Genomic DNA, 17,129 nt, shown 5'->3' on the forward strand with positions numbered 1-17,129 from the left:
ATCAAGGTGTTGCAACGGTCCAGTCAGAGTCCAGACCTCAGCCTGACTGAAATGCTGTGGTGGGACCTTAAGAGAGCTGTGCAGAAACCAAAGCTGCAAACCTCAATGAGCTGAAGCAGCGCTGGAGAGAAGAGGGCCGAGATTCCTCGAGAACCAGGAGAGAGACTGATAACGTCCCACAGGAAACCATCACTGCTGCTGAAGCTGCTGCTGGATCGCTTTTATTAAACTATGACATGATGCAACATGTCATCTGAGGTTGTTTTTACCTAATTTTAGGAGCTGGAAAGGATCAACAGGATTTTCTTTTAAAATCATGTGATAAAATATAAAACATTTCATAAGAATTAACAGAAATCTCCCTTTGTTGATATGTAAAATGAAAGTCCAGAACTATTTTAAATGTAAAGAGCCTGATGATATTATCTCTGCAGAGATACAAGAGACTTTTAATCAAAAACGTGTTTTCACTTCACACAAATGGTTCAAAATCCCTTTTTTTCTTGAATAAACCCATGATTTCTTTGACATTTCTCCCCCCTCAGAGTGGGTGTTGGGCTCCCGTCGAGCTGGAAACCCCAACAAGACTGAGGTCAACTGCATCACCAACAACATGACTGAAATGAGTGAGCTGGGCGGGAGGCCTCGGCTGGTAGAAATGAGCTACCTAACCCTGAACCACACCAGCTGCCAGCTCCCCAGCTCCCCAGAGGAGACTGTGGTCACCATCGATGAGACGCTTCAGCAGCATCCTCCAGACACTCACTCTGGAACTTAACTACGACCTCTGGATGCATCCTGAGAGAAACGAGGCGGCGTATTTGCTTGCTTTTCTGGTTAAAGTGGATTTCTAAGTCTGTCATTGAAGCTTCATCCACGGTGGGTGGGCATCCACCTGAGGGTGGGCTGTGAGATGATGGACCAGGAGGGACTTGGGGACATCAGATGCTCATGTTTGTGTCTTTCTTGACTCCTTAAACACTGAGATTAACGAAGAGAAATGGCTGCAGGTAACCTGTCAGAGAAAAGAAGTGTTTTTCTCCCTCTTCTTCAAGTAGCCCCTTAAGCGTTCAATGTGAAAATACCACACGTTTACAGTGAACTGTGACTGGAAACAGTATTTAATCATCTGCATATACGCCACATGTTGGTCAGTGCTTACTGTAATATTGCTGGTAGCAACGTTAAACGCTTTGTCTTCATAAAAAACTGTTTTTTAAGTTCCTGTGATGCTGTGAGACAGCTGACACCTCCTCCTTCTGTGTAATAATGCTGTAATTACTGAGAAAAAATAAGAAAAAATTGAATTATTTTGTAGTTTGATGTTATTAGCTTGATGTGAAATGTGCTAAATCACCTTTAAGAGCTGTGGTTACACCTGAATGCAAAAAAAAAACTAACAAAGCCATCGTTCTGTTGTTGATATTCACATTTCTGGTTAAATATCTTAACTTGGCCTTTGAATCAAAAACTGTTTGTTGCTTTGTCACCGTTTCAGTGTTTCACATGTCATGTGAAACCTTGTTTACCTGTATTACCTCACAGTTAAGGGCTACATGCTGCTGCTGGACACCCCTCAAAGCTACAACTAATGGGGCTTATTTTTCTGTGCATGCTGGGATCATGATTTCAAGCACATTCGGCAGCTGCTGGAGTTACTGGGATGACATTTGTGTCTCATGCTTTCATGCATTTGGGGTGAAACTGACAAAAAATGAGCCTCTACAACAATGATAATTCCCTGTTAAATGTAAAGGACTGAAAAAGCCTTTTTTAACTTGATGCCGCCAGTCACTGTATTACATCAAAATCAATGAAAAAATAAACTCATGGGCAAAAGGGATCATTTTAATTACTGACTCATTATTTTCATACACACATTTACTGATTTTTGCTAATATCTTATGTATTATATATGGCAGAAGTGAAGGTTCATCCTTTTAAAATGGATTTTGATGGACAGAAAATCCTTTTTTTTCATTATTCGGACACATAAAGTCACCAACTAACTACAATAAAAATCCAATATCACCACAACAAGTTGGAGCAACTAAATTAGCTTTAAAACATTGGATGTATAATATAAAACAAATTAGATTCACAGGTTTCTGAGTAAGAAAAAGGGCATTTTACTTGAATCTTAACACATATATTATAGGAATGACAGTAGCAGTATTTGTCAGTATATTAACCTATAACCCAAATAAAATCATAATCAGAGTAAACTATGTGGAGAATGCTAACATTCGTCATAGCAAGTAGATCCCATCAGGGTTTTCATAGTATCTGCTGACAAACTGCTGCCTGTTGACTCTTTGTCTCCAAGTTGCCAGGTTTGCATAAAAAGAGGCAACTTTGAGCCTCTTTTATAAGGATTTAATCACTTGTTTTGGTCTAAATTCCTTCGATCTGGTGGCTTGTTTCAGTCAGAAGATCTTAAAAAGCCAGAGACAGCATCAGAACAGAAATACTGTCGTACAAAGAAGACTAACTTAAGGGCTGAGGGATGAATTAGAGACATGTTTCATGTTTTGAAAGAGTGGATGTAATGAAGACTTTGGATAGGTGCAAATGTGGGAGTGGCATAGGGGTGTGTACCGTGGGCATGACTTTGTATGCTGTGTCACAAATAAACAGGGATATGAACTGAATATCATAGCTATTTGATTCTTTGAGATAGACAGATGGGTGTGTGGTGGTGAGCTGAGCTTTGTGAGATATGTTTTTGTAGGAAAATCAATGAAAAAAAAGGTGAGGTTAATAAGATTCTGAAGCAGTTTTGAATGTTCTTCATTTGTTTCTTCTTTAATTCCAGTCAGAAGACTGGAGGCTGGAGACCAGTTAGGAGACCAGTTAGGAGACCAGTTAGGAAACCAGTTAGGAGACCAGTTAGGAGACCAGTTAGGAAACCAGTTAGGAGACCAGTTAGGAAACCAGTTAGGAGAGCAGTTCGGAGAGCAGTTAGGAGACCAGTTAGGAAACCAGTTAGGGGACCAGTTAGGAGACCAGTTAGGAGACCAGTTAGGAGACCAGTTCGGAGACCAGTTAGGAGACCAGTTAGGAAACCAGTTAGGAGACCAGTTAGGAAACCAGTTAGGAGACCAGTTAGGAGACCACTTAGGAAACCAGTTCGGAGACCAGTTAGGAAACCAGTTCGGAGAGCAGTTAGGAGACCAGTTAGGAAACCAGTTAGGAGACCAGTTAGGAAACCAGTTAGGAAACCAGTTAGGAGACCAGTTAGGAGACCAGTTAGGGGACCAGTTAGGAGACCAGTTAGGAGACCAGTTAGGAGACCAGTTAAGAGACCAGTTAGGAAACCAGTTAGGAAACCAGTTAGGAAACCAGTTCGGAGAGCAGTTAGGAGACCAGTTAGGAAACCAGTTAGGAGACCAGTTAGGAGACCAGTTAGGAAACCAGTTCGGAGAGCAGTTAGGAGACCAGTTAGGAAACCAGTTAGGAGACCAGTTAGGAGACCAGTTAGGAAACCAGTTAGGAGACCAGTTAGGAGACCAGTTAGGAAACCAGTTAGGAGACCAGTTAGGAGAGCGTTGCACGGTGGGAGATGACCATGGCCTGCACCAGGAGCTGATTCGGATCAGCTGAGTCGGAACAATCTCAGGAAAAGGGGGAAAACGGACTTCAGATTCAGGAACTGTCTTTATGTGTAGAACAAGTTTGGATAACGGGGTTCAGAAGAGTGACGTAGAACCAGTCAGGAACAGAGATGGTTTTGGACAAGAAGTCACAGGAAAAGCACCGGCTGACCCCGAAACTGGAGGTGAAAACCAGCCAAGGGGAGGGCAAAGGTTTGGGCCACCAGGGATAGAAGAGGCATGAGTGGAAAGGTAACACTCGACCGTTAAAGGGACGAAAGCTCGGCTTTTTGACCGAAATGGAAAGAGAGGGTGAAATAAACTGAATGGGATGAAAAAGAAAAAAGCATTTTTCAAATAAACAGTGTGTGCATATAGATTTTAGACTCAATACTTACCTTTGGTGTTATTTTATAGGATTTATTGACAAAACAATAGACTTTACACCCAGATTAATCTCTTAACTCCCTCAGGCTTCACTGAATAGAAGCCTAAATACCAACGTAAGATCAAAGCTTATCTGAATACACACATCGGTTTGGTAATGTCCTCCCGAAGCAGCGTAGCATCAAAATAACATTTTCTTCCGTCTTTAAAGCAACAAGAATGTCACTGATCCATAACTCTGAGCTTTCATCCATAGATGGAACCGCTGAAACGTAACCTTTGAAGATGAGTAAAGCAGGAGTGTTTTATTCCTTCAACTTTACAGTCTCTAGGGTTCCTGATGACCAACTGCTGTGCTGTGAGGATGCAGTGGACATACTAATGAGCAGAGTGTGCCGCTCACATGTGTTCACAGTGAGTGGAATGAGTCATAAAGACATGGGATTTTATCATGATTAGTATTTTCAGCCAGAGTTAATCGCTCCAGACTGACTCACACGAATTTGGCACAAGCCTTCATTGTCCCCCTCAGGATGGGTTACCATCACTTTGATGACACTTTTCATCTTTTTCATCGGCCTCTATCAGAAACTGTGCTGAGAGGACTTCAGTTAGGAATCCTGGACTCCCCCGTGCACGGTTTCAGCTCCGATTCTGGAAGGTGGAAAGGACTCAGGATCCGGCTCGAAGGACCATTATGTTAGAAAAATTCACTGTAAAATTAGGCTCAGAGTCGCTGGATACGATTAATTTACACAAAACATTTATTTCTTGCAAGAAAGAGACAAGTCCGCACAAATCCACACAACCTGTCGGGAAGACCGCTCAGAGTTGTCTCCCGACAAAATGGTGCTCCAGCTATTTATGTTGCTTATGCTTGCTGATCACACAATGTTATGAGAAAAGGCGCTTTTCTCACCATTTATTATTATGGGAAGGAACATAAGAGGTGCTTCTCACCAGTTAATATTATGGGAAAGTCTAGTACCAGAGTCATGACACTTTTGCTTGAATCATAGAAGGTGAACAGATGGAGTGACTCTTCTGTCATAGTATAACTATATAATTTTTCCAACAATGGGATCAACCATTTCTAAAATTAGTTTAATACTTTGGAACGCTGTTAAAACCTGTGACAGCCAAATTGTTGCAGTGAACAATGAAAATAAAGGTGTTATAAGAGAAAAACGGACGTTTTAAAGAGATGTACCAGTTCTCAAATCAAAACAACCAAATATTTAATTGCTCCCACCCTTGAATATTACTCCTATCAATGCCCTCTGAACTATTTGCCCTAAAGGCGGCACTCTCACGTGTTTCCTTAAAAAGCCTCAAGACCCTCATCAACACTCCAATAAAACACTTTTGTAACTTCCTGGTTGGGTTTAGGACGTTACTTGGTTAAAAAACATCCTGATTTGGACTAAAATACATTGTTTTTACTACACCACTGTTGCCATTTGGCTGGAAATTCCACTGCAGTAACTTTCATGACCACCACAGGTTGCTTCTCCATGTGTTTCTGTTTCTTTTTGGAAAAAAAGACAGTTTCTGTACCTGAGTGGGAAGTTTCTTTTGTGTGTGGTAGGTTTGGGTATCAGTCGCTGTCAACATGTCTCTTTGGTCCAATCTGAAGACGAGAGAGAGTTTTTTCTTCTGTGTTTTTGTTGCTGAGCAACAGGAAGTTGATGTTAAGGGCTTAAACATCCTCAAAATACCAAAGAAACGAGATGCATGTTGTAAAAGAGACGGCTTTGAAAGTCTAATTTGAAGAAATATTGTGCCCCCTTTAAAATATCTAAGAATAAATCCTTGAACCACGTTTGACCGACAAATCTTTTAGACTCCTGAAACACCCAAAGATCAACAGAAACCCCTCATACACCTTTAAAGGGGAACTCCGGTATTTTTAAACCTGGACCTTATTTCTGGCATGAAATACGTTCATCTGCTCACCGAGAACAGTTTGGTGAAAGTCGGCGTCCTTCAGAAGATATTTAGATAACTGGAGATCCATATAACGGAGTGAACGGGGCTTAGAGGATGCAGCCTCTAAATAAGGCATTATCTGTCTTTATTTCACCAATACTTTAAGAAGAATGAATGAATGAACGTGTGCTATAGCTCTGTTAGCTCATAGCTGCTGTTATGTGGCTACTTGCAGCTATAGGAGAGCTAACGGAGGGATTTCTACACAGGCACTCTACTGGGACCACTTCATCCACACGCCCCCCTGCAGCACAGCTCATTCACTCCGGTAAGAACGTCCATCTTACTCAAAGTCGTCAAAATCTGATAAATATCCTGCCATGTTGCACAAAACTATCAGCAGCAAACTCTGTGTGAAGTTAGCCGACTGTCACAGAGCACGGAGTGAATAAACTGTGCTGCAGGGGGGCGTGTGGATGAAGTGGTCCCAGAAGAAGTGTGTGTTAAAGTTCCTCTTTAACAGCATCAATTTAAGCTTGTGGCTGTGGTGAGACTTCAGAAAACCTTTTGGAGATTTTGGAGCCTGGATTTAAACAGAGTTGAGGCCTGTCTCACATCTTCTGGGGGACTGTTCCAGACTTTAGGAGCATAAACCTGAAAGGCAGCCTCAGCTTGTTTAGTCCTGACTCTGGGCACCAGCAGGAGACGCCTCCCTGAGGTCCTCAGAGTCCTGGTTGGTTCATATGGCTCTAACATGTCAGAGATGCACACAGCAGAGCTGTTTTAAAGTCTATCCTCAGAGCTGTTTTAAAGTCTATCCTCAGAGCGACAGGCAGCCAGAGCAGAGACCTGAGCACCGGACTAATATGGTCGTATTTCCTGGTTCTGGTCAGGACTCGAGCAGCAGCGTTCTGGATGTCCTGCAGCTGTCTTACAGAACCTTTAGAGCCCAGAGAGCAGCCGGTACAGGAGTCCAACCTGCTGGAGACAAACCCTTCATTAGTCTTTCTGGGTCTGGTTTAGACACTATTCCTTTGATGTTTTTCAGATGGTAAAAAGCAGCTGATGTTATCGATTTAATGTGACCATTACCTCTTAGTTCAGGGATGTCAAACTCCGGTCCTCGAGGGCCACTGTCCTGCAGGTTTTAGACGTTTCCCTGCTTCAACGCACCTGATTCAGATGAAATGGATCCTTTCAAAAGATTGTTAAGTTCTGCACAAACCTGCTAATGAGGCATCAGTCTGAATCAGGTGTTTTGAAGCAGGAAAACATCTAAAACCTGCAGGACAGCGGCCCTCGAGGACTGGAGTTTGACATCCCTGTCTTAGTTTTTTCAGTTCCTAAACCTAACCAAACAACAACCGAGAAAGACACTGAAGTTTCTGGTGAAAGTAAAGTGACACTTGGTTGGATGGGTGATTAAATGTGGGTCCTGGTTGACTCCATCTTCCACAAATTCACTCTTTCACAAACATGCTTGAGTCAAAAAGCATCAAGGCAACCAAAACCATGTATTCTTTTCTAATCCTAACTGTAACCACGTCTTTCTTATCATGTAAAACTGAAATAGTTGTGACTGAACCTTCAATGTTGGGTGGGATGGGGTTCAAACTCCACCAAGCGTACCTTCTAACCTCATTTCAAAGCTTTTTAGTGGATTTTCAAAGCTGCAAACAAGAATTTTGAAGACGTAATGATTGTGGGGTCTTGAGATTGTAGTAATCTTACAAATTCTAGGGCCTGTGTTGTTTAAATGCTACATGTTTGCGCTGGGAAAACTGGTTCCTTATCCCCCCTTTTACCAGAGAAGATGTATCTTATTTGACAGGTTGGACGTCACCGCTAACCTCTGTTTAAATTAAACTTAAACTTTTTCTGCCTCGTCCTGCGGGGAAAACTCCAGCTTCTTATTCACACTGCAGAGCGGAGCTGGTGCCTGTCAGCCATTAAAGAGGTGCACGGCACAGCAGCTAATGAAAGGGCAGTGGGGATTGCCAACCACGCTGACCGCCGAGCTAACCATCTGTTCCAAAAACTGACCTTTGCCCGCTTGAGTACACGACTGTCACCTCAGCAGCTTTATCCCAAGAGCTGTCACCCTGCTGCACAATTAAGGCTCCTCAGCGAGAGCCTCCTGCACAAGAAAAGGCTGCACATGGTTTATCTGGCCTCAGTTTATTCAATTCAACTTTATTTATAAAGCTCCAGATTACAACAACTGGCATCTCAAGGCACTTAAGTAATAAAGTCCAATTCAAGCCAATTGGAATTCAATTAATTGTAATCATAATCCAATTAATTCATATGGAGCCAATTGAAAAATAATATCCGAGCTAAGGAAACCAACAGATTGGACCGAAACTTGTCTTCAGTCCAATCTCCCGTCCTGAGCCTGAGGGACTGTGGAAAGGAACGACTCCCTTTAACAGGAAGAAACCTCTGGCAGAACCAGAACCAGGAAGAAACCTCTGGCAGAACCAGAACCAGGAAGAAACCTCTGACAGAACCAGAACCAGGAAGAAACCTCTGACAGAACCAGAACCAGGAAGAAACCTCTGACAGAACCAGAACCAGGAAGGGTCTGACCCATCCACCTCGACCAGCTGGGGTTTGAGAAGACAGAAAAGAGGGAAAAGAGGAGGAAAAACACCATAACACCATTCAAAGGATACCTGCTGGAACAGGGAAACACAAGTTAATGACCACAATAATGTCACATGGACATAATATAATGTTTATTGTAACCAACAAACCTTCAAATTATCTGTTTTTCAAACTTATACCACATATTATAATAATATTATAATAACATAAGGATGCAATCTGAGATTCCTTTCTCTTCAAAAAGCCCGGAGAAGCCAAGTTTCTGCCTGAAACAGCTTTAACAGCCTCTTTAAAAGCTGCTTTCACTCCACAAACTGAGCTGTGAGCACAGCAGTGTGGCTGAGTGTGAGAGCCGCATTTAATCAGAAAGCAGACTCTGGTCCTATTCAAAGATCAGAAACTTTGTGTTTTATCAGGACATTTCTTCCCTGCTTACTGTGCAGATATTCTCCATCTTCCTGTCTATGTGGTACAAAAGCCAAGAGATCCAGTGGTCAGATGAAACCACTGTTAACTATTCATAGATCTGTTGAATTAATGACTTATTAAGCCTCACAACAGACAGAGATCTCTGGTTTTTGTCCCAAATAATACCTTAAAAATCCCTTCCTAACACCAAGATAACAGCATATTTTAATTAATTTAATTTAAAGTCTTGCTTTTCTCTTCCCACTTTAAGATTGAGGAGTGGAGTCGGATGAAACAGGAATGTTTTGTGCTTGCTGGCTGTTCATTGTTTTTTGTCTTCTCTGTTTCTAACTCATCCCTCAGCCCTTAAAGGGGAACTCTGGTATTTTTAAACCTTATTTCTGGCATGAAATACGTTCATCTACTCACCGAGAACAGTTTGGTGAAAGTCGGCGTCCTTCAGAAGATATTTAGATAACTGGAGATCCATATAACGGAGTGAACGGGGCTTAGAGGATGCAGCCTCTAAATAAGGCATTATCTGTCTTTATTTCATCAATACTTTAAGAAGAATGAATGAATGAACGTGTGCTATAGCTCTGTTAGCTCATAGCTGCTGTGTTGTTGCTATTGGAGGCTATCGGGGGGGCTTATAGAGGGCTTTCTATACACTCGTCTCCTATTTTGAACCCACTATAACATGTTTGTAGTTTAAAATGTAGGAATGTAACACCTTTGAAAGGTAGATGAAGCTTTAGAATCCTTTTGGACCATAGAAAGTACAGTAATATCACAGTTTTTGAGTCTTTATTTTGAAACTGTGCTAGCAAAAGACTTTCTGCCTCCCCAAATCACTATGTAAATAATTTGTTCAAGCAAACAATAACAACCTAAAATCATAATATTTCACCAGTACTTTAAGAAGAATGAATGAATGAACGTGTGCTATAGCTCTGTTAGCTCATAGCTGCTGTTATGTGGCTACTTGCAGCTATAGGAGAGCTAACGGAGGGATTTCTACACAGGCACTCTACTGGGACCACTTCATCCATGTTTCCTCATCCCAGGTTTTATGTGAAAGGATTTCACTTTCATCTTAACTAAAACAATAAAAACATTCCTTGTGATAACACTAATGTGGTTGTTTTAGTCTTCTCTAGTTCATTCGAGCTTTAAGATATCTGTGGGGCTAAAAAATGCTCTTTATTTTTGGCAAAGACACTTTCTAGATCCTGTTGGGGTACCCTGAGGCATTCAGGGGCCAAAGGGAATACAAAATACATCTGTGACATGTTCAGAGAATATAAACCCAGCAGAGCTCTTAGATCCAAGGACTCGGGTCAGCTGGTCCAGTCCAGAGTCCAGACTAAACCTGGAGAAGCAGCATTTAGCTGCTATGCTGCAAACAAGTGGAACAAACTGCCAGAGGAGATTAAACTGTCACCAAATGGAGACATTTTTAAATAAAAGGTTAAAAACATTTATTTTCTCATGTGTTTATGCATGAAATCTGCACGCTATCTTTTAACTTATCTTTACCGTTGCTTGTTTTTAATCTTTTTAATTATTCTATTTGTTCCTATTTATATTACTTCCTCTCCCCGCTGCAGTGCTTTTATTTTACTTTGAATTGTTTTGTACATAAATGTGCTGTAGAAAGAAATGTGACTTGACGGGACAGTTCTTTGTTTCTTCCCTGCAGTGGTCGCTGCTCAGTTTGAATTGCTGGAAAATCCTCCAAAGGGATGTGACCCAGAAACTCAGTTTCAGAATAAAGTTAATATTTTCAACATCTATATGATCATTAAAGTCACGTGCTACAATAACTTTATCTGTACTCAGCACTAACTGAGATAAAAACTCGGAGAATTCAGACAGAAACTCTGAATAAGGGCCAGATGGAGGTTTTTGGGATTTTCACTTTGGGTACAGAAAATTTGAGAGTCAGAGCCAGTCCAACGACATCTTTACCGGAAGTGGACTATAAACGCTAAACTTCTAACTTGATGACCTCTCTGCATCCGTCTCTTTACTTCCATCTGGTGGCCATAAGCTGTAACTACATCCTCAAAGTCAGTATGAACGTTGAAATATCGGAAAATCTTTATAAAATTAGTTTTTATGATGGAAGAGAGCAGCCATATAAATATTAGTATGAATAAAAACCAGTTTAATTATTCTACTTAAGGTGTAGAGTATGTATATTTCTGAGGATGAGCGGCTGGACAATTTGAATTTCCCCAAAGGGAGATAAATAAAGTCTCTATTTTACTAATCCCTGATAAAAAAATTTAAAAAACCCTAAAGGATGAAATTAATCTTAAAGATTTTTTGTACTTTGTTAGTTTGAATGTTTTACTGAAAGCTTTTATGTCTCGTTGCGTCTGAAATTGAGTGAAATCTGTTACAAAGTCATTTTGTTAACATGATGAAGGCAACCAGCTGCAGTCTACAAATTCAGTTTCTGCCCTCTTGTGGCCACAAATGGTATTTACGCGCACTGTAAAGCTGGAGATGCTACAAAGGAGACATACTTCCGGTAAAATTATTCAAAATAAAAGTCTCGTAACGCCGTACTGCATTTAACAAACGCAATATAAAGCGAATAAATCTGATAACAGCAGAGACTACAGACTACTGGTACATATCATGGCTGAATGTGAATATGGAGGGTCATTTTGTGAGTCTTATAAAGTCTTCCGGTGTAAACAAAGCTACAGTTAGTGTTATATTTAGTTTAAATGTTAAGTATAAAAACGAGTGAATGTGGTGCTAAAACGTGTCCTCTTTTAATTTAAACAGACCAGACTTTTTATTTCTCTCTGTTACCATGGTACCGATAATCTAACTTCCGGTTAACTCATTCCAAATAAAAGATCGGTTAACGTAACTGTGCGGTTTAACCGCCAGAGGGCGTCATACGCGGTCCTGAACGTTTCCAGCGCCTGTTCCTGACGAATAAGAACTAACAAATACACTCTGACACACCCCAGGTCAACTTTAAGCAAACACACAAGTCTAAATAATCTTTCTTCAGACATTTTCATGTGAGGAATTATCTCGTCTACATTATCTAAGTCGCTTCATTGTAGTTTCAGCTTTCTGTGTGATCCCACAACAAACCCAGCAAAGCGCATTACTTAATGAAGATTATGTTGCATGAGCCTGTTTATAGATGATGAATATGTGTTGGCCAACATCTGTGTAAATCTACCCCTGACTGTGAGGTACATGCGGCTCATATATTACTTTACATCTTGTTACAGAGCCTCAGGCGAAACAATGAATGTGTCGCTGTGTTGATTATTTGTCCCGCTGCTTCCTTTCTTTCTTTCTTGTCTGTCCTTTTTATTCCTTTTCATTGCTGAGAGGAAGACGTGGGTCGACTCCTCTCTCTCTGTGGCCCACATTCCCTGTAAATCAACATTATTTATTTAACTTAAAAGACCTTCAAGACATGTTTGGTGGTGTTTTGCACCCACACAGGCAGTTTACACACACACATACGTGTGTGTGTGTGATGGCTTTTGCTTAAGGCTGAAATAAAGGTCATCTAAAGGTCAGAGCAGCTGTTAACAGGCTGACCTAACAATGACTTGAGTCTGAACCAATCAAAGCTAAGAGACAGTCAGAATATCACCTCACAAACAAAACCATAGAATTATTATTTTTAATAATAATAATAATTAGGACTGGGCAAATATTTAATCATTTAATCGCATTAATCGCATGATTTCATGTGATTAATCACGATTAATCGCATTGTTATAGCAACATCTAATAATGAATTCAAAAGCAGCAAATAACGCACTTTTATTGGACCTGTACAGTCATATGATCGAAGTACTCCGGTGATGAAACAACTCAACTCTGCAGTGCTCACAGATAACTTTGGCTCTGGAAGAACTTTCAAGTGAAAATGGCCAAAAGTTCCGTAACCTTCTCCATGTTTGTTTAGCCCGCTTCATCCACTATTCTTTTCTTTTCTGACTGTTTCCTGTGAGCCGCAGCAGTGAGCAACATGCTGGGCTCGCTCACGATGGACTTTTTCAAAATAAAAGCCGGTGAGCAACAGACGTTTACAATAAAAATAATAAATAATAAAAACTGCGTTAATGGGAGACAAATAATTGTCGGCGATAATTAATTCATTAGTTAACGCTTTAATATGTCCAGTCCTAATATTAATCCTTTAAATATCACACTTATAATATAGGACGTCGGTGTAAAACATTGGCCTGGTTCTGGGTGACTGTGGAGCTGCAGCAGGAAAATAAATCTGTGGTAGCACCTTGTGTTCTGGCCAAACTCAGATAGGATTTAAATATCTCTGACCACTATCACTTCATTTGTGTTTTACATAAAAAGATAAAAGCCCAGGGAAACTGTGACCGGGATGAATGAGCTAAACCCACGGAAAATAAGGAAATGAAAATAGAAACACTGCCGTATTTGTTGCTTCAGGTGCAAAGGGAAAATAGCTCATAATTTGTCTCATTCTTATCCTTTTTTTAGGAGATGTGCAGCTCGAATGAATGTTGCACAGAACACTGATAGCTGTCAATAATAGTGACAAATCATGCACAATATTAAAAGAAAACATGGAAAATACTTTCTCCATATTTTCTCTCAGGAAGTGCAAAATTATATCGAATTCAGCGTCTTCATCTAATGCAGAAACCAGCGATTTAATTAGATTGAAAGTGACATATTGGAAGGTCGTGCAGAGTTGGTGGATATGTTGAAAGGAGGGAAATACGAGGGTTTGAGGACAGCTTTCTTCTCTCTGAACACACCTGTCCAACAGGCCTCACAGAAGTGTAAACCTTCATCTAACGGATCTGGGTAAAAGTGTGATTTAGCAGGTGAAAAACGTCTGCTTTCTGAGATAAATTCTCTCATTTCCTTTCCTCAGAAACCTCTCTTTTGTTGCTCTTCTCTTCCACCTATGACTGCCTTCGGTTGGATCTCTGCACTGATTGGACTCGGCTTTGGTTTTGGACACAGCCTAGCTTGAGTTAAAACAGATGCACTCCTTTCTAATGCATTCAAATCTTCACTTTCCTGCTTCCAGCTTGACAAAGTCGTCGATATAAAGGCCTGAACCAGACTTTTTAAAAGCCTTTTGTGCTGAAATAACAAACTTTGGTCATCAGATGGACCAGTTGTGTTGGCGCCATATGCGGCTTGCTGCCCTTTGACTCTTAAGTGGAACCCTGCTGTGTTTGAGCCCAGAAGTCTTGCCTCGTGTCGGGAGCATAAGCGTTAAGACCAAAGCCCTAATTAGCAGATCAACTTGTATTTGATGACCTGGCAACGGATTAAACGACTTCCTATCCTTTTAAAAGAGTCTTAAGAAGACATGGAATCCTGAGAGGGGTGAGTGGTTTTCTTCAGCAATGATTGGTCATGCAGAGACAGCAGCTGTTCCTGTCTGCTGGCTGGCTGCTTTGCTTTCACAGGGCCAGGGTGGTCATGACCACAGGGACCGAAGAAGGTTGATGCTGCACTGTTTTCCCGAGCTGTCCTTCACAGGTCTGCATGCATAATAAAAACAGGATCCAGCATGAGAAATCTGGGGGCTTCGGAGTCAACATGTGCAGCTTCAAAGCTGGGGGTTGTTTCGTTCTGTTGCTTTTTATCCTTTTCAAAGCTGCACCACCTACACGGTTATTAAAAAACGGCTGCTAAATAAGGGAATACGTGTGCATGAATCCCACTGATGCTTTTCATTTGACTGCACGGACATGATGCTAATTTTGAACCAACAACATCTAGAATAAATCAAGTTCAGCCTTCCCCCGAGGACACTATTAGTCGTGGTAGTTTGTATCCTTCCGAGGAGCTGGTGACTGTGAATTTGTGCTGCCCCACTTCCCCTTCTGTACCCGCCTGGGACCATCTTGCAGGAATGGATGCTTCCCTACTCCAGGGTGGTCCAGACGGCCTGTGCATTATACAGCATGTCAGCAGCATTAAAGATGAATGATGCCCTCATCTTTCTCTTGACCACTTACTGTACGTCTGATTTCTACCGGTGCTGATGTTATTCCTCATGATTGAACAAAACGTGGCACCTGCTCGCTGCAAAGGAGCTTCAACGGCAGCATATTATCACGGAAAAGGCTTGAATGTGCTTTGTAAGGATACATTTCTTTTTAAATAAAATATAATATATATATATATAATATAAATAATAGCCAGTTGCTCCACAGACACTTTTCTATGAATTATCTTCTGTTAATCAGAATATTTTGGACAGCATTATTCTTTTCAGCCAGTAGTATCCATCCGTTATGAGTAAAAACAGAAAGTCTTTCATATAAAAGACCCATACACTGCTTAGGTCATCTATAAGTAAAGTAAAACAGGGAATTCCTGCTTCTAACATGTCCATCATGTTTGATATTCATACAGAAGTTTCCTCCAACAGGACCTGGCAGATATGACCACTAGTTGGTAGTCTTGCTCTTTCTTTCTGAACCTGGAGTACAGCTCTGAGATATAAAAGCCAAACTGGTATAACACAGACCCAGAATCAGATTAAATTTCATTATCGTGGTGCAAACCAGCATCTAATCTTCCAGCAAATATAATTGACTATCAAACAAATGGATTGAGATAAACTACACATTTTCTTCTTAATGTTTCAAACAGTTCAGGCGCTTTTCTTTTGCAGTGTGCTGAACAGCTCTGTGTTTAAGAGCAAATAAACTGCACACAGTGAGGCAAATAGCTCCTCAGTTTGTTACTGAGGGTTTTTTCCATTGGTATGTGTGCGCGCGTGTGTTTGTGCGCGAGTGTGTGAGGAGGCGGCGGGGTAATGAGGGAGTAAGGGGGCAGGTACCAGAGAGTGAGCCACTCCTCCAGAGGGCCACGGTGCGCCTCTGTTCCAATGGAAACAGGTGGGACTCCCGGACTCCTCCAATCACGCGCTCCCTCCGCGCGCTGGGGGGAGAGAACCAGAGGCAGGACGCGACCAACTTCCACACTCAACACAGGAAAAGTCGGGAAAACACATCTGTCCCCGTGTGACGCTGTCTTTATGGGCCTGCGCGTGTTTTCGGTGAGGTGAGCGTTAGCAGGGCAGCAGACCGCCGGAGCGCAGGGGAAGTTGGCTGCTGGTGACGCGCCGCTGCGCCGGGACGCTTCGCTGCAATGGACAACATCTACTGACCGGATTTAGGATCGTTTCTGTTGGATTTACTCCCGTTAAACCGAGCGCTCTGGGTCCCGTTGGAGTTGTTTTTGGTTCCTCTGGTGGTGTGGATTAATAAACTCTTGGAAAATGCCTGGAAAAACCAAGTACAACCTCGTTGATGATGGGCATGATCTGAGGATCCCGTTGCACAACGAGGAAGCATTCCAGCATGGGATCAACTTCGAGGCAAAGGTGAATTTACAACTTTAAAGTGAAACCAAATAATGGCTAACACTGTATCTAATACAAATGCATAGTTTGGGGTGATTTCCGCGGTTTGATGTGTGCGTCTGACGCAGAAACATCGAGCTGAAAACTGCTGAAGTTTTTTTTGTGGAACTCAATCTTGAAGGTTTGGCTAGCTAGTAAAGTCTGTGGTTAGCCAGCCAGAGATTAAAGTGAAACATTACTGAAAGTGGACGCTTTGCATTCTTTATTTACGCCTTGTTCCTGTCACGTCTCACCTTCCCACGACAGTACATCGGCAGTCTGGATGTGGCGCGGCCGGGCAGCCGGGTGGAGATTGTGGCAGCGATGAGAAGAATACGGGTGAGTGGAAACCGGAAAAACCGTCCAAATGTGCCGCTCCTCATCAGATGTGGGTGCTCAAACATGACTGGGGGGCTCTGGGATGATCACAGGTCCACGGTGTGAGTAAAACGCACTCCTGTCTGGAGAACTTTTCCATTGAGCCGGTTTTTAATCATGGACTGTCTCCATATGAGCGAATAAATGCACTGATTTTACTTTAATCTTATGATCTGGTAAGTATGTGGTTAAACTGTCAGTTTGGGGGACTTAAAGGTGTTTGATGAGGCTATTGTAATGCACTAAATGCTCAAACAGAAACGCACACTTGTATCACCGGAAATAGCCGAACGGTGTTCTTGGCGGTGATCGGTAATGATCGGTAATGATCGGCCATTATCGGCCGGTTTGAGATGGTGTCAGGGCTGAATGTTTGGCCTGAGCTGCACTGGGCCTGCCTGGCAGGAGGTTTGGTG

General features: G+C 41.8%; 3 protein-coding genes across 3 annotated transcripts in view; 1 reads left to right on the plus strand and 2 right to left on the minus strand.

Moving 5' to 3' along the window:
* The window catches only part of pycr3 (pyrroline-5-carboxylate reductase 3), a 404,375-nt gene that overhangs the window by 178,528 nt on the left and 208,718 nt on the right, over positions 1-17,129 (minus strand). The window lies entirely within an intron of this gene.
* LOC140311520 (GDP-L-fucose synthase-like) overlaps positions 1-17,129 on the minus strand; it is a 344,973-nt gene that overhangs the window by 104,787 nt on the left and 223,057 nt on the right. The gene's annotated exons all lie outside the window — the stretch shown is intronic.
* The window catches only part of nos1apa (nitric oxide synthase 1 (neuronal) adaptor protein a), a 166,905-nt gene continuing 165,593 nt past the window's right edge, over positions 15,818-17,129 (plus strand). Inside the window, exons 1-2 of the mRNA XM_072388897.1 lie at positions 15,818-16,317; positions 16,603-16,674. Of these exons, the coding sequence (XP_072244998.1) occupies positions 16,213-16,317; positions 16,603-16,674 (177 nt within the window). The 5' untranslated portion in view covers positions 15,818-16,212. The remainder of the gene's footprint in view (positions 16,318-16,602; positions 16,675-17,129) is intronic.

This window comes from Leuresthes tenuis, unplaced genomic scaffold (genome assembly GCF_036924035.1).
Source record: "Leuresthes tenuis unplaced genomic scaffold, fLeuTen1.0.hap1 SCAF_7, whole genome shotgun sequence".
NCBI lineage: Eukaryota > Metazoa > Chordata > Actinopteri > Atheriniformes > Atherinopsidae > Leuresthes > Leuresthes tenuis.